Source organism: Schistocerca gregaria, chromosome 3 (assembly GCF_023897955.1).
Source record: "Schistocerca gregaria isolate iqSchGreg1 chromosome 3, iqSchGreg1.2, whole genome shotgun sequence".
NCBI lineage: Eukaryota > Metazoa > Arthropoda > Insecta > Orthoptera > Acrididae > Schistocerca > Schistocerca gregaria.
Window position 1 is genome coordinate 564,206,786 of NC_064922.1, and position 22,515 is coordinate 564,229,300.

General features: G+C 38.1%; 1 protein-coding gene across 6 annotated transcripts in view; it reads left to right on the forward strand.

Moving 5' to 3' along the window:
• Nucleotides 1–22,515, forward strand: part of LOC126356172 (Ca(2+)/calmodulin-responsive adenylate cyclase) — a 1,163,484-nt gene that overhangs the window by 1,058,087 nt on the left and 82,882 nt on the right. For 5 of the 6 annotated variants that reach the window (XM_050006929.1, XM_050006931.1, XM_050006933.1 and 2 more), the window contains one exon: nucleotides 7,721–7,882. In XM_050006929.1, coding sequence (XP_049862886.1) covers nucleotides 7,721–7,882 — 162 coding nt within the window. The remainder of the gene's footprint in view (nucleotides 1–7,720; nucleotides 7,883–22,515) is intronic. The other variant, XM_050006930.1, reaches the window with a different exon arrangement.

The following is a 22,515-nucleotide window of genomic DNA, read 5'->3' on the forward strand; positions in this document are numbered from 1 at the left end:
AAAGGACGAGTGGTTAGCTATGAGAGATGAAATGGTGAAGCCAGCAGAGGATCAGTAGGGGGAAAGACAAGGCCCTGCTGAAATCTGTGGATAATACAAGAGAAACAAAATTTAACTAACGAAAGGAGAAAATATAATAATGCTGCAAATGAAGCAGGCAAATAACACCTATAAAATGATGTAGACAAGAAATGCAAAGTGGCTAAGCAGCAATGGCTATAGGACTAATGTAATGTGCTAGAAGCGTGCATGACTAGGGAAGATATTAGAAAATTAGAGACCATGGGGAAAAGAGAAGCAGCTGTATGAATATCGAGAGCTTAGATACACAGCCAGTACTAAGCAAAGAACGGAAAGCTTAAAAAATATATAGAGGGCCTATATAAGGGAATCAGATTTGAAAACAGTTGTATAGAAAGAGAAGAGGAAGTAGATGAAGGTGAAATAGGAGATATTATAGAGATATGGTCCTGTGAGAAGAATTTGACAGAGCATTGAGAGACATAAGTTGAAACAAGGCTCCTGGAGTAGACCATATTGTTTCAGAATTATTGAGATCTGTGGGAGAGTCAGCCCTGACAAAATTATGCCACTTGGTGTCTAGGTTACATGATACAGGCAAAGTACCTTCAAAAGAAGATAAGTGCTAACCATCTGTTTATTAAGTCATCGTTGCTAAATAATAATTCAGATTACTTACAGAAGAATAGAAAAAACTGTTAAGAGGCTGATCTCAGGGAAGATCAGTTTGGCTTCCAGAGAAATGCAGGAACACGAAAGGCAATATTAACCCTAGTCAGAAAGTTGAGAAGGGAGTAATACAGGCATCCATCCTATCCCCAATGTTATTTAATCTGTACAATGAGGTAGCTGTAAAGGAAACCAAAGAGAAATTTCAAAAGGGGATTAAAATTTGAGGAGGGGTAGTCAAATTTTGAGGTTTGTTGATGACACTGTAACTTTTGGAGATGGTAAGAGTTAGAAGAGCATTTGAACAGAATGGATGACATCTTTCAAAGAAGTTACAAGATCAACATCAACAGAAGTAAAACTGTTGTTATGGAATTTAATCTAATGAAATCATGTAGTGCTGAGGGAATTATACTATGAAATGAAACACTGAAAATAGTGAGAGTTCTGCTATTCAGGCAGCAAAATAACTGATAATGGATGAAGTAAAAAGGATATAAAATGCAGACTGGCAGTAGAAAGAAAAGTATTTTTGAAAAAGGGACGCTTTCTATCAATGAATATAAATTTAACTGTTAGGAAGTCTTTTTTGAAGGTGTTGCTCTTGAGTGTAACCTTCTAGAGAAGAGAAATGTAGATGATCAGCAGTTCAGACAAGAGGAGAATAGAAGCCTTTGTAATGTAGTGCTGCAGACGAATGCTGAAGATTAGATGGATACATCAAGCAACTAACGATTAGGTACTAAATTGAGTAGCTGGAGAAAGAAATTTGTGTGACTAAAAGGAAGATTGGTTGATAGGAGACATCCCAGGACATCAAAGAATCATTAACTTAGTAATGAAAGTGGGTGGGGTGGGGGGGGGGGGGGGGGAGGCGGCATTGTAGAGGAAGAACAAGGATTGTGTACAGTAAAGAGGTTCAAATCATTGTAAGTTGTGTTGTTACACACAGAGGTAGAGGCATGGACTGGTTAGATTTGCATGGAGAGATGCATCAAATCACTCTCACAACAAAAGACTACAGTAGATCATTTTAACTGTCCTACGTGGTTGAAATAAGGTATTCCTCAAATTGTGTTAATTACAAAGGATGATCGAACAAGAACCATAAGAATTCTATTGTTTTGTACCTTATAATTGAGGCCCTCATGGGGGGGGGGGTCTATTTCTGTGCATTTCATCACTGTGTGCAGTTTCTGTCATTGAAGTACCAATCTCGAACACCACTGAGTCATTGGTTCTGTTACTTTTCCCATCTGTTCTTTTTTCACATTCCATCTATTACGATGGAACAAGTGATGTTTATGTGCAGCCCTCTTCCAGCAGTAACCATCATTGTCTGCGATGATGAATGGTGCTCTGGTTAAATGTACCTTAGTTTCAGTTACACAGTGAAATACAGCCTCAAACATCGTTGATGTGAAAACTGTAAATAGTACAGTATAATTTTTGTACTCTCCAGGTGTAGAAGATATTTTGTCTCATAAATTCATTTGTTGGCTCTTCTGATATGGATACTTCGTCTTCTGAAGGTTTCCTTTTAAAACAGAACTTAATAGGCAAAATTCTCTCTCCATGGTGTCTATGGAAGGAGGCAAATAGCACTAATAGCAAGAATATTTTCATTCATGCATTCGTACAGATTGCAGTTGGTTATCATTGTACATTACAGTGGAACCTTGCATAGTGAGCATAATTTGTTCCAGAATCTTACTCATAGTATGAAACACTTGTTAAGCGAAACCATTTATTCCATATAAATTAATTTTAAATAAGATAATGTGTTCTACTCAGAAAAAAGTACTAAAAGTTTTAACTTACTCCTGCCATTTATTCAAGGAAAATTATACATGCAGTATTATGCGCTTTATTAAGCTTGATACAGAACTAATTCATTTTTTCCAGGAAGCTACCTATAGTCATTTGTTTCTTCTGATGCTTCAAAACTTGGGGAGCATTATTTTTCAAATAAATTTGTCGTGCCCATAGCAGTGGCTGCTTTATTGGGGTGATGATTTTCAGTGCACGATGCAACTGATTCCCGTGCTTTTGGCATTTCTCTTATTGTGCCAGAAGGCTGCTGTTTTGCTGTTTCCTCCTCCCCCTCCTCCTCCTCCTCCTCCTCCTCCTCCTCCTCTAAGCTGTGGTCTTCCATAAGTTAATCTATATCATTGTTGTCCACTTCTAGTCTCTTGCTCTTGGCCAAAGACACAATCTCATTGACTTCATTCTCCACAGATACTAACTCAAATGCTTCAGAGTCACTTTTGACTACGCACTCTGGTGAAAGGTTTTTCCAAGCAGAAGTGAGAGTTCTCTTGGTAACCCCTTCCCACAGCTTTTTGATCATCTTGATGCAGGCAATGATGTAGAACTAGAACTCTCTAGAATGAGATTGGTGGCTTCAGTCAACTTGAAGCAAAGCTCGAAAATTGCTTTAGTGTAGTGCTACTTGAAATTTAGAAATCTGCTAATCTATAGTCTGGAGTAACAGAGTGGTGTTGGGAGGCAGAAATTCCCTTGATAAATTGAAATTCTTCAAGAAAGTGGTTTTGCAGGCCTGGAGAATGGACAGGAGTGTTGTCCATAACAAGCAACACATGGAGTGGCAGATTCATATTGAGCAAATATTTTTTCACTGAAGGACCAAACACTTCATTGATCAGATTACAAAAAAAGGTCACATATCACTGAAGCCTTGTTCTTGGATCTCCACATTACATTTAACCTGCTCTTCTGGATTTCACACTTCTTGAAGGCTTTCGGAGTTTCTGAATGATAAACATGCAGCAGCTTCATTTTCAAATCACCACTTGCATTTGCACAGAATAGTAGTGTGAGAAGGTCATTCATTGGCTTGTGACCTGGCAATGTATTCTCCTCTGCTTTTGTAAAGGTGCACTTCAGCATCTATTTCCAGAATAGACTCATCTCGTTGCAATTAAAAACCTGTTGCGGCAGAAAATGTCAGAATCTTCGCTGTGCCTCACAATGCTGTGGATGCTGGTTCTTCTCTTAAACTTTTTAAACCACCCACAGCTCCCCTTAAACACTTTGTTGGCCACTGATGGTGCTGTTGTCTTCTTAACAAGTTCAGCAAAAAATTATTCTCGCCTTCTCACAAATGATGTTCTCGTTAAAAGTGTCGCCTTGCAATTGCTTTTCATTTAGCCATATAAGGAGCAACCTTTTGACATTATCCAGAATATGAAACTATTGTTTAGATACTCTCTTTGAAGCATCTGTCTCCTTAATTGTGTCCTTGTTCTTGAGGATAGTCCAAGTAGCTGATATAGACCAATTCTATGTGCTTGCTAAATCAGCAATGCTCACGAAATGTTTCCATTTTTCAGTGATTTTATGTTTCATTTCTAAGTCATTTTCTTTCTCTTATGGTTGTGTTCTTGTGGCTTTATCTTCAGGGACATTTCTACGAAGGTTATTAAAATTTGCACAAAAAACATTACACTCTGTGAACACAAGTTTAGAAAAATGTTTGATCCCAAGTTGCACTAAGATGGTAGCAGAAAGAGTGCTAAACCCAGACTGCAGTACGTACTAAAGACGTTGTTCATGTGCATCTGCTGAGAGTGAAAGGTGTTCATATTGTTAAACATTTTTCCCCACTGCATGTGAACGACTGGTGACGTCACACTAAATTGTTGCCTCATTATGTGAAAACTGCTTGTTAAGTGAGCCATTTTTTTACAGTTTGTTTTGCTAATTATGTGAATTGCATGTTATGAGAGGTACTTGTTACGTAAGGTTCCATTGTAGATTGTGATTTGAGAATTATAAATACAATGTAGATATTTATTTCTATTTTTATGCCTTCCCAATGATTTCAAGAATCATAAAAGAAGGTTGTATACATGGAAGAAGATGGCAGGTGTAAAATACAGGGAGCAAAAGGCTATTTACAATTTGTACAGAAAACAGATGGATGTTATAAGAATTGAGGGACACGAAAGGGAAGCAGTGGTTGGGAAAGGAGTGAGACAGGGTTGTAGCCTCTCCCTGATGTTATTCAATCTGTATATTGAGCAAGCAGTAAAGGAAACAAAAGAAAAATTCAGAGTAGGTATTAAAATTCATGGAGAAGAAGTAAAAACTTTGAGGTTCGCCGATGACATTGTAATTCTGTCAGAGACGGCAAAGGACTTGGAAGAGCAGTTGAACGGAATGGACAGTGTCTTGAAAGGAGGATATAAGATGAACATAAACATAAGCAAAATGAAGATAATGGAATGTAGTCAAATTAAATCAGGTGATGCTGAGGGAATTAGATTAGGAAATAAGACACTTAAAGTAGTAAAGGAGTTTTGCTATTTAGGAAGTAAAATAACTGAGGATGGTCGAAGTAGAGAGGATATAAAATGTAGACTGGCAATGGCAAGGAAAGCGTTTCTGAAGAAGAGGAATTTGTTAACATCGAATATAGATTTATGTATCAGGAAGTCGTTTCTGAAAGTATTAGTTTGGAGTGTAGCCATGTATGGAAGTGAAACATGGACGATAACTAGTTTGGACAAGAAGAGAATAGAAGCTTTCGAAATGTGGTGCTACAGAAGAATGCTGAAGATAAAGTGGATAGATGACGTAACTAATGAGGATGTATTGAATAGGATTGGGGAGAAGAGAAGTTTGTGGCACAACTTGACTAGAAGAAGGGATCGGTTGGTAGGACATGTTTTGAGACATCAAGGGATCACAAATTTAGCATTGGAGAGCAGTGTGGAGGGTAAAAATCATAGAGGGAGACCAAGAGATGAACACACTAAGCAGATTCAGAAGGATGTAGGTTGCAGTAGGTACTGGGAGATGAAGAAGCTTGCACAGGATAGAGTAGCATGGAGAGCTGCATCAACCCAGTCTCAGGACTGAAGACAGCAACAACAACAACAACAACAACAACATGCCTTTCCAAGGCCTTGTAATGAAGCGTGCACACGTATTTAGAGTGGTACTTATTTCCAGGACCATTATGTTTGTAAAACAGAAGTGGAATATAACACATCATTAAAATAGGACAAATTTGACATACTTAATGATTGCATTTAGAGAAACTGTATGTTCAGAATCTTCTCAGTGAATCAGTCTCTGCAGAGCTTCTTTCAATACCTTAAGTGACATGAATTATTTTAACATACTATTGTTTAGAATAACATTAAATTTCTATTATTCTTTATGTTTAATAATGTCATTTATAGCTGTGCTCCAATTATGCATTAACTGCTTGTTAGTAGCAGTGAAGTTGCTTTGATGCTGAGCTTCCCCACACCTACTCATATATTAGTGTAGAGTGAATACTGACATTGCCATTGTTTCTTGAACGGTTCATCACTTGCTGATGCATAATTTTTAAACTAAAAATTGTCAGATTTTTTTAGTCAGCTTTTTCCAAATACCCTTTTTCAGTAAACTAGTTGTTTATAATTTGCAAATGTATAGTTCATTAGCTTTAGATTACAACAGCCACTATTCTTTCTAATATAGACAGACAGATAGATAGATCCATAGATACATAGATTGATAATTTTTTATACAAATTTGTTTCAGGTTAAGAAATTATGCTCTTAAGAGTCTGATGTCTAGTTGAAGTTTGGGTTTTTATGAATTGTCTTAGTTTGAGTTAATTTTTCACATGTTTGTACATTATGAGAGAACTATATTAAGACTGTATCATAGAACATTTAGAAAATATTTTTATTTTGGTAGACATTATAATTGTGTTATTCAGTCGAAGAGGGCATCTACTGGATTGTGTTTAACAAGGAAAGAATCCTTGCATGCGAAATGCGCCTGTTTTTGATGGTGAGAGCTCTCACAAAAATATGCAAGACATTTGAAAAGATTTTGTACTAACTAATGTTTGTTAACAATAATGGAAATTCCTCAGTGGAATAGTATGTAAAATAAGGAAAATGCAACCACTCATCTTTGGACTGACATGTATATTGAAACTTCCTGGCAGATTAAAACTGTGTGCCCGACCGAGACTCGAACTCGGGACCTTTGCCTTTCGCGGGCAAGTGCTCTACCAGCTGAGCTACCGAAGCACGACTCACGCCCGTTACTCACAGCTTTACTTCTGCCAGTATCCGTCTCCTACCTTCCAAACTTTACAGAAGCTCTTCTGCGAAACATGCAGAACTAGCACTCCTGAAAGAAAGGATACTGTGGAGACATGGCTTAGCCACAGCCTGGGGGATGTTTCCAGAATGAGATTTTCACTCTGCAGCGGGGTGTGCGCTTGCCCGCGAAAGGCAAAGGTCCCGAGTTCGAGTCTCGGTCGGGCACACAGTTTTAATCTGCCAGGAAGTTTCATATCAGCGCACACTCCGCTGCAGAGTGAAAATCTCATTCTGGTGACATGTATATTGTATAACAGGAAACAGTACTCATATTAGTTCTTGCTGTTTTTCCTAGTTAAAGTACACACCTTCACACACTCAACCACACAGACATCCAAATGTAGTCTCCCACAGCCATGGCGAGGCTGTTTTCTGTTATGTGTTTTAATGCTACAGACATCAGTGTGCTATAGGTAAGTGGTTGCATTTCACTTACTTTACCTAATGTTTAACAAATTACTCAAACCATTTATGTGGCATTTTTGTATGCATTTTGATTGCTTTATTTTCTTCTAAACTTGGTTATATCATCATATAAAATTTGGTGTGTTAGTTAGATAGTGTAGGATCATAGACAAAATTCATCTTGTATGTTACCAGTGACTTACTTAATAAATTTTGCAAGTATCTAATCGTGTAGAATTGTGACATATTCATTAAGCTAACTTGCAAATGGAAAATGTAATCATTAATAACAGAAATATTGTGTGAGCCTTTTAATTTAGTGGTTGTAGTGGCCCTTCCTTGTTGTTGTGGATGTAGGCAGTAGTTGTTATGGCCCGCTATAACCAAGCTGCAGTGCATAGAAGCTGCTGATGGCTGAGTGTAAGCTTTGTATACTGATGCTACGCACTCTTTTTCCCTTTCCCGTCCTTCTGTGTGGCTGTGGTGCACAGAACACTCTTTCACAGGACCTCTACCACCAAAGTTACTCAAGAGTCGGAGTCGTGTTTGCAACTGTCACCAATTACCATGAGTTCTACACTGAACTGGATGGCAACAATCAGGGTGTGGAGTGTCTTCGACTGCTTAATGAGATAATTGCAGACTTTGATGAGGTTTGTTTTGTTTTGTTATTTATCCATTACCTTAAAATAATTATTTGCCATAGCTGATACTGTTGCTTTCATTGTTGTTGTTGTTTTATATATTAAAAACAAAGATTCCAAGACTTACCAAGTGGGAAAGTGTCGGTAGATAGGCACAATAAATAAAACACACAAACACACACACAGAATTTCGAGCTTTTGCAACCGGCGGCTGCTTCGCACACACACACACACACACACACACACACACACACACACACACACACACACACACACACACACACACACACATCCATACATACACAGACACAAGCAGACATTTCTGCTTGTGTCTGTGTATGTGCGGATGGATATGTGTGTGTGTGTGTGTGTGTGTGTGTGTGTGTGTGTGTGAGAGAGAGAGAGAGAGAGTGTACATATATCCTCTCTTCTCGTTATCCACCAGGCCTGAATCTCCGCTAATTTCAAGTTGCCGCCCGGCGCTTTCCCTCTTGGTAAGTCTTGGAATCTTTGTTTTTAATATATTTTTCCCATGTGGAAGTTTCTTTCTATTTTATTTACATCATATAGTGACTCTATTTACAGCTGTGGTAGAAGTAGCAGCAGCAACAGCGTAGCAGGAGCTGTAGTTTCTAAATCTACATCTACATACATACATACATACTCCACAAGCTGCCATATGGTACACGATGGAGGGTACTCTTTACCACTACTAGTCATTTTCTTTCGTGTTTCACTTGCAAATAGAATGAGGGAGAAATGACTGTCTCTATGCCTCCATGTGATACCTGATTTCTCATATTTATCTTCGTGGTCCTTATGCAAAATCTATGTTGGTGGCAGTATAATCTTTCTGTACTCAGCTCTCAAGTTCTGGTTTTCTAAATTTTCTCAGTAACATTCTTCAAACAGAACATCACCTTTTGTCCAGGGATTCCAGTTTGAGTTTGCAAAGCATCTCCAAAATACTTGCTTGTTGTTTGAACCTACCAGTAACAAATCTAGTAGCCCGCCTCTCAACTGCTTCAGTGTCTTCCTTCAATCTCACGTAGTGTGGATCCCAAAAACTTCAACAGTCCTCAAGCATCTCCTTTGGAGATGAACCACACTTCCCCAAAATTCTCTCAATAAACCGAAGTCAACCACTCGCCTTCTCTAACACAATACTTACATGCTGTTCCATATCAGTCCTCACGTGTTTCTTCCATGTCATATTGCTTCATTCACTATTGGCCAGGAATCTGTTTCCCGAAGAAAAGAAATTTTCAAATGAGATCAATTCTTTACAATAGCAACACACCCTTGTTCTAATTACAGATAACCTTTGATGAAACTAAATAATGTGGTATACTTGCAGTCTGAACTTACAAAATGTTTCCAACAATTTCAAAAAGGGTAAAGAAAAAGTAACAACTGAAAACACATTAATATACCATACTCCCCTGAAAAAATACTCATACAAATATGAAAAATAACGGAATTTGAAACATTGGTAGAGAAACCTGGCATTGGTAGATTCAGTTTAAATCAGAGTGTACCAACCTTGGGCCATTACAAATTGTGGCAAATGATATGAAGGTAACTAGTAACCAATAGGCACAATTTAGCACAAAAATCTTTAAGTCTCTCTCCACAAAAACTAATGCTTGTATATAATTAGACTTTAAGAAATGATCCACTATCTACTAATTCCAATGAGCATTGTTTTTTCAGCATACTCTGTAAATGTCTTTGGAAAAAAAGTGGACTTTACACCAGCAAATCCTAGTCTCTCTTATTAAAAAAAATCATTATATTTGGAAGAGTGTGAGTTTAAGAAGAATCATCATCTAATAAGAATTTTTATTGTAGGCAAACATCAACTAATTACATGATCATGTAGCAAATTTAAATATGTCTTGTATAAAAGTTACATAGAAGATGAATTATATGTCAGAGTTAACCATATAAATATTAATGGCTAGCTCAGAAATAAAGAAAGAAAAGGGAGTAGGGCAGAGAGAGAATTGTGGCATACCATTTACATAAGTAAATACATGTTTGTACATAAATACTTCAGAATTTGGAATATCCATGTGTGAACACATTTTACAGTGCACTAATTCATCTTAATCACCCACTGCACTAGTGAGCACTCTGCTTTATAGCAACTGAAGTTTCCTGGCATCTTGTAGCTCAAGTGGACTCATTGACAAACACTCTGACTCCATGCAACTTGCTGTGGACAGACCAGCGCATTGCACATCCTGTGCAGTCATGATTGGCACTGCCATACATTGGAAGGCATTTTAATTCTTCATACGATGTGAGCTGACATTCTCTCTCTCCCACAAATCACCTCTGTGTACAGGATGATGTAACTTTGTGCACTGGTACCTCAAGAGTAATAGAAAGAAAACAGCCAGCTGTACCAAATAAAAATAAAATCTGCACTGACCATGCTGTTGAACACGTAAATAGTAGTCACACGCAAAGTAGTTTGGCACAGCAAAAAGTGGCGATTTTATACACACTATGATTGGTAGGATTCACAACCTGTCTATTTCACACTTACTTATCAAAACACTATAAATATCGAGATAACACCAGAAATTTAAAAACTTTCTTGTCCTTTTGTTCAGGATATTTTTTTATATCCTCTTACTGGTAGATTTCAAAATATTTTTCTTCGTTCAAAATTTCTAATTCCACAGAATTCAGGTGAATAAGTCTTGCAATAATGAAATGGTCCCAGACACAATTGATAGAACTTCTTTATTTTATCCTTTTCCAATGATGAAATCATCAGAGATCTAACGGTATGTAGTCAAGCACTTTATAGATAATTGATTGAACTGATTTATTTTGTGCTAACTTCCTAGCCTATGACTTATTATTCATTTGTTCCAGTATCACCTTCTGCCTTTCATCTTGTGATAGTTCTTGATAATGATCACAAAAATGAATAGTTTCTTCAAATATGTATCGAGCTTCTAGCCAAACGCAGTACAAGGTGGTGGTTCCATGCTTTAATGAGCCAAATTATTAACGACATGTGCAAAGCTTGCTAGTTTGTGTGTTTGATTTCAATTTATTTTGCCACAATATGCTGTAAACAATTGTCCTAATTCTCTGACAATGCATTCAGCTGGATTAGATAACAGACAATAGGTTGAAAGATCAAGATGTGCCAGACATGCTGTTCCAGGGTGAACTAATTCCAAATGTTTGATCAAAAGTGTGGGACATTGTCAGTGAGAAGACAAAATATTCTTTCTTTAACTTCTTAATGATAATTTTACTATTCGCTTTACATAGTAGAAAGAATGGAATGCATTTAGAGAACAGTTGTACAGTCACCAGAATCTGTGAAGTTTCATTTAAGTCTTAGAATTTGACGAAAAAAGTCCAATTCAGTTTCATCAATTGATTGAGAAACTTGCACATTAATCCTTTTTTTCTTATCATGGATATTTTCATGCACAACTTTTTACAACTTCTCTACTCATTGCAAAATTTTGTCAGAATTACCTGTTCTTCTAATTTCTGTGTGCACTTCTTAGGACAGAAATGTTTGTGACTGATAAAATGTATTTGATTAAACTTTTCACCTGTTGTTTAGGGATACGTAGCTTTAAGTATTCTACATTTCAGTTAGACGTTCGATGCAGTGTATTGTTATGAATGAGGTGTAATAATATATTCCATGAAGTTTCTGAAATGCAGACAGATAACTAAGACTTCTTGCCACGATATTTCAGCTGACAATCATTCTGCCATCATAGATGAGTGTACTGTAGATTTCTAGTACTATGAAGTTAAAATTCAGATGTCAAAATTAATAAAATTAAATGTCATTAGATGTGTCATAGGTTGTCAAATGTTTTTTTTTTTCCCTCTCTTTTTTTTGCTTCCACCGTGAATAAATTAATGAAATCACTGGATCCTATGCCTTGCCCAATTGAGAGCCACCAATACAATTAATAAGATCTTGCACTAAATGTATTTCCCCTGATTCCTTAATAACTGAATCCCAGAAGAATCCTGTCAAGATCAAGAATCCTATGACAAAGTAATCCACGGAATGTTCTGTGGAGATACAATGCTTGGCTATGGATGACTTACTGGGCTGCGATAGGTGAGTGCGCTGATCAAGTTTAACACACATTTCATGCACTGTGTGCATTGTATGACCAATATAGGCTTTGCACACTGGCAAGGTGTTCTGTCGATTCCAGCCTTCTGCAATCTCAGATCGTCCTTTGCCAGACGGAGAAGAGCATACATATTTGTAGGAGGGCGGGAGATTACTTTGACATTATGTTCTCTTAAGATTCTACCTAATTTCAACAAAATATTGCCAACTTGTGGAAAGAGCACCCTGCCATGAACTCCTACTCCTCCTTTTGATCTTGTGGGTGTAATTACTTCAGATCTTTTCTCAATTTTTGTCTGGCTTTTTCATTTTACCATTTGAAGTATTTCATCAGGTTCCTATCCCATCTCTATAAAGCATAGAAATTTTCTAATCTGCTTTTACACCAACTACTCTTATGAAATAATCTTGATTTCCTTTGCACATGGGTCTCAATGCAAACATCTTTTAAGTGTTCTGTAAAATGTGAAAAGCATCAAGTGTCATACTTTTTTCACCATGAATGTACTGGATTTCAAAGTCAAATTCTTGTAAAGCAAGAGCCCCTCTAGCAATCTTATTACATATCAGTTTGCACTGAAGCAGGAAGGATAATGGAGAATGACCTGCCTGTACATTGGCATGTTGTCTGAGCAAAAATAGCTGAATCTCTCAGAGCCCCAAGCAATAGTGAGGGCATCATGCTTTCCCACACTAAAAATTTTGACTTGAAAATGCTGTCATACAATGTTGTTCCTGATAATTTTTAATGACTGTTTTATGTAAACGTGCTCCAGCACCAAATTTACTTGCATCCATCCCAGGATGAAATTATTAATGAATATTTGCTGGTTGCAATAACGGAGCTTCTAAGAGCTGCTTCCTTGATCTTTTCAAATTCTTCCTGCTAGCTGGTGTCCACATGGGATTCTTCTTAATTAATTGCAGTGAATCATATGATAAGCAGTGTCCTTTAATAAAGAAAGTATTGGTAGTATTACAGAAGCCTAAATAGGATTAAAGTAATTTTTTTACAAGCTGGTATCAGGATATTTTGAATTGCTTCTAGTCTGTTTGGGTGTGGTTCAGTTCCTCCTGGTGGGATGACATGCCCTGAAAATTATCCCCCCCCCCCCCCTTGCAAATTCCAATTTTTGCAGATTGAGCATAACTCTACCCGATTTAAATGTATTCCGAACTTTTTACGTCATATGTGTGTGCTCTTCCCAAGAAGTGGATGCAACCAACATATTATCTGTGTACATCATTACGTTCTCCAAAAAATTCTCCTCAGGGATCTTATCCAGAGCTTAAACAAATTCTTCAGATGAAACATTTAAACCTAACAACACCTGCTTGAAATGATAGTGACATTCATTATTCAAGAATGTGGTGGATTTTCAGCATGTCTCCTCCAGCTCCAACTGCTAATAACTACTTGTTATATCGAAACTACTAAGGTAACAAGTGTCATTAAATTCTTGCAAAAGCTGTTCCGTATTTTCTGCCTGCTCTTGCTGGGCAGAAAGTTTCAAGGCTGATAGTTCAGGCATCCAAAAGTGTCTGTCTGAGCCATACTTTTTTATTACTGTGTGTATCAGATTACAATATTTGCCGTCTGATCCTGTGATTATGTCATCCTCTGCCATATGCCTGAACACCTTTTCTAAAGTTTCTCTTCTGACTGGCCGTAATGGATACATAGCGAAAGGTGGTGCAAGATCCATATGACTTTGACGCATCTTCTACCCACTAAACTCTTTCTGGAAGCATGGTAACAGATGTCATACTCTGAAAGCAAACTGTACAGATAACGCTATAGATGCACTTTCATGATAGGCAATGAAAATCTTGTAATGCCATTTTGTTAAATTTTGGAAGTGAAGCAAAAATGACCTCTTAAAAAATTATATAACATGACACAGTAAGTTGCTACATGTGTAACTGTACACTAAAAGCCTAGTTATTGACAGAGAAATTCATGCTCTTTCAAATCTCTCTGATTATGGAGTTACTGGTTACTGACATTAAGAGTTTTCACAGACAGGAGGAGCTGGCAGGTTTTCATTGCCTACCCTTTACTTGAGAGTGGGCAGTGCCCAAAGCTAGTAGTGCAAATAAAATGATTTAAAGCAGTCTTGTGAAATAATTTCCTTCATCAAATTTATTGAGACTGAATTCATCTTGAACAGTTACAGTGGTTGCAACTTAATTTAACATTGACATCCTATAATCTGTCCAGATTTATTGGAAAATACCTCTGTGTGAAAATGTTAGACTTCTTGCAATTCTTCTATATAAGATGTGGAAAATTTACTCAAACTGTCAATTTTTCCCCCAAATTTTTCACATGGCTTACCAACTTTCTTCTCCTCTCACCATGGACATTTACCGTTCATGTAAACTGGCACATTTATTGCATTGTCTATAGTCTTAATAATCGTAACTCCCATACTCACGGAGATCACTTCTTCAATAGATCTGATAAAATTAACTTCCAATTCTTTGTTATTATGACAATACTTGAACTTCCTCTTCCAAAATCAATTCTACATAGACATTTGCTCGGCCTGTTGTTACCAAAAATCCAGTCCAGAGTTAAACATTCAGTAATCAATGTAGTCATATGAAAGTGTCTTTTTGAAATCTCACACCTAGTGAGCACTTGCCCAGTAACTGCTTGACTTTTATGACCAGTTGATGTGAGTATATGCACACGATTTACCGGAAGTACAGGTATCTCTTCCGTTTCATGAAGCTATATATACAAATTTCTGGATATTGCTGCAGTATCACATTCAGAGTTTACAATGCCTGCAATTTTACAAACATCTGCACCAAGTTCAGACACCAGAATAAGAGCATCATTTATAGTTTGTACTTCATTCCCTAGTAGTTAAGTCTTGATGTTTTCGGTATCATATTCGATCATTCATACCTTTGGAGACAACCCATTAAATTATTCATATATTCCTGAGTGGTTCTGTTGGTCCCTCTTTCAAAATAATTTTTTCTCGCCTCACCATTTCTATAGTGACTGTCACTGTACATCTCATTATATCTTGGCTGATTATCACTCTGTTGACTGCATGATGGGCAGCAAGGTTACCTTGCCAAGGTGTTTTGCATCACTGAAAATACTGACTGCAATGTGCTGTGTCTTGTTCAGGCTCATCTGGTGCTCCCTCATTGTCAATCTTTCGTAAACAGTCAGTGACTCATCAAAATCACTAAATGTACCTGAAGCTAACTGTCTTCATGCTTTTCATGGCCAATATTTTATTAAAGTAATAACCAGGTCATCATCACTGATGGGGTGGTCCAAATAACTATTTTAATCCTAATATTTCGGCAGGAAATTCGATGTTTATCCTCTGCTGCAATCATAGTTGTGTACCAAAATTAATTTTTCTTTGATTCTTCATTGTTTCTCTAGCAACCAATACTTGTGAAAGAATACACTTTCAATGTCTGCAAATACAGTGAATTAATCAGCCACATTGTTTCCCTGTGCTCAAGCACCTTCACTCGTGTGTCGTGCACAAATATAATTTTTTATTTTTATTTCTTTTTATTTTTTATTTGGGCCTCATCCTGAATTCATGTGTACCCAATTCTAAATTACTTCATAAAATTAACAGAATTTCATTATTTGTGTGACTCAGATTCCTTAAATTGTCCGTGGCTGACCATGTTATCAGTGATCATCTTCATCCTACAACCTGCATCATGATTTTATTGCATTGGAGTTCTTACATCTTGTTTGATCAAATTCATGTCATTTGGTGTGTTGCAATTTTTTACATTCTTCATTGTTTCCTCTAATTCCTGAACTTCAGATTCTAAATCAGAGTTTTGTTATTGCACACCCGAAACTACTGTAATGCTGGAATTTTTATTTTGTTCACACTTATTTTTCACAGGAAATACCTTGTTATTTACCACTGTACTGTCCATTAGAGTTTGTCTTACAGTCTTGTGTTAAGAGTTTACTTGAGCCTGTATTTCAATCAGCTTCACTTCTATCTGCAGACAATTTGTTGTAACCTCTTGCTTGAGTTCATATGGCTGTGCATTTATTGATTCACTACATCTTTTCTTAAACTCATTGAACTGATCCTGCATCTTGTAATAAATATCTATTTCACTTTTTGATTTGATGTTTCGTTCAGATTTGTTCTCAAGATGTACACTAAACAAAACAGTGTTGTTGGAGTGCAAGGATCAGTTTTCAAAACTGAGCATGACTAACCAGCAGTAACCACATCAATGCACCACACACTCTGCAATAACACTAAGAAATAAACGTATGAAAATGTCAAAAATATTAAATTCAGACATGAAAGAATATGTATGCTCACAGCCTCAAGCCAAATGATCTCCAAAAAGCAGCATTAATCAGTGAAAGGAATTGATTGTGATGTCAAGATCAACAGAACCAGTTGGAAGTAAACACCTGAGCCTTTCAAATGAATGCAGCTTTAATGAGCCAAAGATTAAGACTAAAGAATAAAAGCAACAAAGGAATGAATAAGCTACTTCGAACATTTAACAGTACTTATATGCAATAGGTAGCTTAGCACTGGAATCCCTTCATTGTGTTGTCTTTTCCATCTTGCTGTTCTGTTATGTGTGCTATTTTAATTTTCCTGAAATTTTGACATTTGGGTTTGTATTAGTTTCTCCATGTTTCGAGAATTCTGTTGCATTGCAGTTGTATATTGAATTAATAATAGTTGTTCCAGTTGCTGAGATTTTCCTTATCCCATGGCTGGTTTCAGGTTTCATATTCAAGCCATTTTCAGAGCCACTGAAAAACAGCTTAAATATAAAAACTGAAACCAGTCAAGGAATGCAGAACATGTTTGCAATCTGAGCTTCTATTCATTAATTAGGGTTTGTTCTGAACTGTCTGTATGCTCTAGCTTATTCTGCATCCTCTTCTGATAAATATTTTTCATGAACTACCCTTATTCATGCCTTCAGTTCTAATGTTCCCATTGTGATATTTCAATTGTTGACTTACAATTTATGAAGTGAACACTATAATAAAATATATTGCCTCATACTGTTTTTAAAAAGCTGGTGTACTTGTATCGTAAGGAACTGTTAAAAATAGTGTATATTGGAGTGCTACTAGCCAGTACCAGTACATTATCACCCATTTTATTCACCCCATCTCATGAATCTTTCAATGCAAGTCTTTAACTGGCAAATCAAAAATACAGGTTGTTTCTGTCTCTCCTCCTCCTCCTCTTCTTCTTCTTCTTCTTCTTCTTCTTCTTATTCTTTTTTCTTGATCTACTTGATACTATGTATCCTACATTTCATGAAGGAGGCTCCGGTATGGTGATGATTTGTTCCAGTTCTGATAGACAAGGATACAATATTGCATCATTTACCTATTTCATAGCACTTAATTCCTACATCTATATTTTCATCTACATACACATACCAGAAGGTACCATACTGTACATGCTATAGGTTACCTTACACTGCTGTTAGTCATTTGCTTTCCCTTTCCACTCTCAAATGGAGTGAGGGCAAACCAACTATCCATACACTTCTGTACAAACCTTGATGTCTCTTTCCCTGTCTTTTGCAGTTCTTGCATGAAATGTATGTTGGTGACACAGTTTGTTATGCAGTCTGTTGCAAGGGCCAGTCCTCTAAACTTCCTCAATAGTGTTTTGCGTAATATCATGTCTTCCATGTAAAGATGTCAGTATATCAGATCTCACCGTAGAAGCAAGTAATTACACAATTCCTCATATGTGTCAGTAGCACAAATTGGTGATACATTCAGATATGCTGTTCACATGTGATGGTCAGTTTTCAATTTATGTACTAGCATCAGTTAAGGCAACTGCTGCTGCTGCTGCTACCATCATCATTGTTGGCATCTACATCTACATAATTACTCTGCAATTCACAATTAAGTGTCTGGCAGAGGTTCATTGAAACATCTTTATGCTATTTCTCAACTGTTCCCCTCTCGAAGTGTGTGGGGGAAACACACACACTTTAATCTTTCCAGGCAAGCTCTGATTTTTTTTTATTATGGTGACCATTTCTCCTTCTGTTGGTAGGTGCCAACAAAATATTTTTGTATTTGGAGGAGAAAGTTGGTGATTGAAATTTCATGAGATCTTACTGTAATAAAAAAACATTTTTTGTTTTAATAATTGCCATCCAAATTTGCATATCATATCGTTGGCATTCTCTCCCCTATTTCACAATATAAAAAATGTGCTGACGTTCTTTGAACTTTTTTCTTTTCCTCTGTCAATCTTGTCTGATTTCGATCCCATAGCACATGCAGTTCTGCATAACAGGACAGAGTATACACTGTCTCTTTGCATTTTCGTAGTGTTCTGTCTATAAAGTGGAGCCGTTGGTTTGAATTCCCCGCAACATGATATATGTAATCATTCAATCATTCCAGTTTGTTATCTGTAATTGCAATCCCTGAGTGTTTAGTCAAATTTATAGCCTTTAGATTTGTGTTATTTATCATACAATCAAAATTTAGCATATTCCTTTTAGAACTCAAAAGGATGGCATCATATTTTTCATAATTTAGAATTAACTGCCACTTTTTACACCTGCAGGTATCTTTACAAGAGGGTACATGGCAGCATCACCTGCAAACAATCTAAGAGGACTGCCCAGATTATCTCCTAAATTCTTTAGGTAGATCAGGAACAGCAGAAGGCTTGTAACACTTGCTTGGGGAATGGGAATGCCAGATATTACTTCTGTTTTTTTCAATGACTTCCTGTCAGTTACTATGAACTGTGACCTTTATGACAGGAAATCATGGATCCAGTTACACAACTGATACAATACTCCGTAAGCATGCAATTTGTTCAGAAACTGCTTGTGAGGACAGGTGTCAAAAGTCTTCCGGGAGTCTAAAAATATGGAATCAATTTGACATTCATTGTTGGTAGCATTCATTACTTCATGAGAATAAAGGGCTAGTTGTCTTTCATGAGGATGGTATTTTCTGAATCTGTGTTGGCTATTCATCAATAAATCATTTTCTTTGAGGTTATTCATAATGTTCGAACACAGTGTATCTTCCAAAATCCTTTCTTAAATTGACATTAGTGATATGTATCTGTAATTCAGTGGATTACCTCATTTCCTTTCTTGGGTATTGGTACTGACATGTGCAACTTTCCGGCTTTAGGTACAGTGAATGAGTGTTGTATATGCTAAGTATGGAGCTGTTGTATCAGCATGCTCTGAAAGGAACCTAATTGGCATACAATCTGGACCAGAAGTCTTGCCTTGATTAAGCGATGTAAGTTGCGTCACTACTCTGAGGATATTTACTTGTAAGTTACTCATGTTGGCATTTGTTTTTTATTTTAATTCTGGAATATGTCCTCCATCTTCTTTAGTGAAGGAATTTTAGAAAACAATGTTTAGTAACTCTCTCTTTAGTGGCACGGTCATCCATAACATTTCCATCACTATAACACATTGGAGGTGTTTATTGTCTTCTGCTGCTACTGTATTTTAAACATTACCAGAATTTCTTTGTGTTTTCTGCCAGATTTTGAGACAGTTTCACTGTGGAAACTAATAAAAGTATCTCACATTGTGAAGTTCAGACTAAATTTTGAGCTTCTGTAAAACTTCACCAATTTTGGGGATTATGAGTTCTTCTAAAGTTGGCATCCTTCTTCTGTTGCTTCTCCAACTTCTCACCTGTTTTGTGTACCGTGGGGAACAACTACCACCTCTTATTAATTTATTTGGCATACATCTATCAATTGTCATTGATAGTATTTCTTTGAATTTAAACAACATCTGGTCTATGCTTACACAGCCAGTTTAGAAGAAATCTCTTAGGAATGTATCAAGCAAATTATTATCTTCTTTTTTTAAGTAGATGTATTTTGTATTTGTTTTTGGTGGATTTGGATGTTACAGTATTCAGTCCTGCTATAACGACCTTGTGGTTATTAGTCTCTGTATCCATCATGATGCCCGTCATTTGCTCAGGGTTATTTGTTGCTAAGAGGGCCAATGTGTTTTTGCAACCATTTGTACATTGATTGGACTCCTGAACTCATTGTTCAAAATCATTTTCAGAGAAAGCAGTCAGTACAAATTATGACAATGTTTTATACCTACCACCAGCTTTGAACATGTAATTTCAACAACATACTGAGTGTAGATTGAAGCCCCCATCAACTACACTCCTGGAAATGGAAAAAAGAACACATTGACACCAGTGTGTCAGACCCACCATACTTGCTCCGGACACTGCGAGAGGGCTGTAAGGCAATGATCACACGCACGGCACAGCAGACACACCAGGAACCGCAGTGTTGGCCGTCGAATGGCGCTAGCTGCGCAGCATTTGTGCACCGCCGCCATCAGTGATAGCCAGTTTACCGTGGCATACGGAGCTCCATCGCAGTCTTTAATACTGGTAGCATGCCGCGACAGTGTGGACGTGAACCGTATGTGCAGTTGACGGACTTCGAGCGAGGGCGTATAGTGGGCATGCGGGAGGCCGGGTGGACGTACCGCCGAATTGCTCAACACGTGGGGCGTGAGGTCTCCACAGTACATCGATGTTGTCGCCAGTGGTCAGCGGAAGGTGCACGTGCTCATCGACCTGGGACCGGACCGCAGCGACGCACGGATGCACGCCAAGACTGTAGGATCCTACGCAGTGCCGTAGGGGTCCGCACCGCCACTTCCCAGCAAACTAGGGACACTGTTGCTCCTGGGGTATCAGCGAGGACCATTCGCAACCATCTCCATGAAGGTGGGCTACGGTCCCGCACACCGTTAGGCCGTCTTCCGCTCACGCCCCAACATCGTGCAGCCCGCCTCCAGTGGTGTCGCAACAGGTGTGAATGGAGGGACGAATGGAGACGTGTCGTCTTCAGCGATGAGAGTTGCTTCTGCCTTGGTGCCAATGGTGGTCGTATGCGTGTTTGGCGCCGTGCAGGTGAGCGCCACAATCAGGACTGCATACGGCCGAGGCACACAGGGCCAACACCCGGCATCATGGTGTGGGGAGCGATCTCCTACACTGGCCGGACACCTCTGGTGATCGTCGAGGGGACACTGAATAGTGCACGGTACATCCAAACCGTCATCGAACCCATCGTTCTACCATTCCTAGACCGGCAAGGGAGCTTGCTGTTCCAACAGGACAATGCACGTTTGCATGTATCCCGTGCCATCCAACGTGCTCTAGAAGGTGTAAGTCAACTACCCTGGCCAGCAAGATTTCCGGATCTGTCCCCCTTTGAGCATGTTTGGGACTGGATGAAGCGTCGTCTCAAGCGGTCTGCATGTCCAGCACGAACGCTGGTCCAACTGAGGCGCCAGGTGGAAATGGCATGGCTAGCCGTTCCACAGGACTACATCCAGCATCTCTACGATGGTCTCCATGGGAGAATAGCAGCCTGCATTGCTGCGAAAGGTGGATATACACTGTACTAGTGCCGACATTGTGCATGCTCTGTTGCCTGTTTTTGTGTGCCTGTGGTTCTGTCAGTGTGATCATGTGATGTATCTGACCCCAGGAATGTGTCAATAAAGTTTCCCCTTCCTGGGACAATGAATTCACGGTGTTCTTATTTCAATTTCCAGGAGTGTATTATTGTATGAATGGGGTACCTATTTGAAATAGGACTCAAGTTTCTTTTGAACTGTTCAATAACTGTATCATATCAGTTGAGGGTTTGTAAAAGCAGCCCATAACAATTGCTGATCAATGAAGCTGAGACTGATGTTTCTCTGATGTTTATTACTCCAGTTTAATGTTTACATGATCTTTTTCAAAGTGCTCACCAACTATTTCAATGCACTTTTTCTAGCATCTCTGCCAGGTTTCAAACACATGATGCAGGCCATTCTTGAGAATTGCTTCAGTCTCCTCCAGCACAGTCTCGGAGTTCTGTTAAAAAGCCCTGAAGTTTTCCTGTAGTGGTGGGAATAAAAAAATCTCAAGTTGTAAGATCAGGGCTATGAGGTGGATGTGGTACACAGGTAATGTTGAATTGAGCTAGAGCCTGCATCTCTTGATTTGCGACAAGAGGTCGTCCATTTTCATGATGAAGTCACCACCAAGTCTGAAAAAGTTCTGTTCATTTCCTTACATTGTGCTTCCTCAGTTTTAGCCAATACTGCTGCTGCACAGTAATTTAAGAGGGAACTGCTTGCTGGTACATCATTCCATGACAGTCAAGAATGTGATCACCATCACTTTCACTGCCGATGGAGCAACTCACCTTTTTTGTTGTTGGATAACCTAGCAAGTTGCACTCTGTGATGGGTCATTTTCCTTCGCAATCATGCTGATGTAGTCATAACTCATGACCAGCGATGATCTATTTCAGAAATGAATCTCTGCTCCTCTTGCGCCACCTTCACTGTTTGGTAATTGAAATGCAAAGTGCATCCACAAAATTTAGCCTTACTACCAAGCTACTGATAAGAGTGTGTTGCTGCCAGTTGACATTATACAGAAAAACCCACTATTTTCAAATAG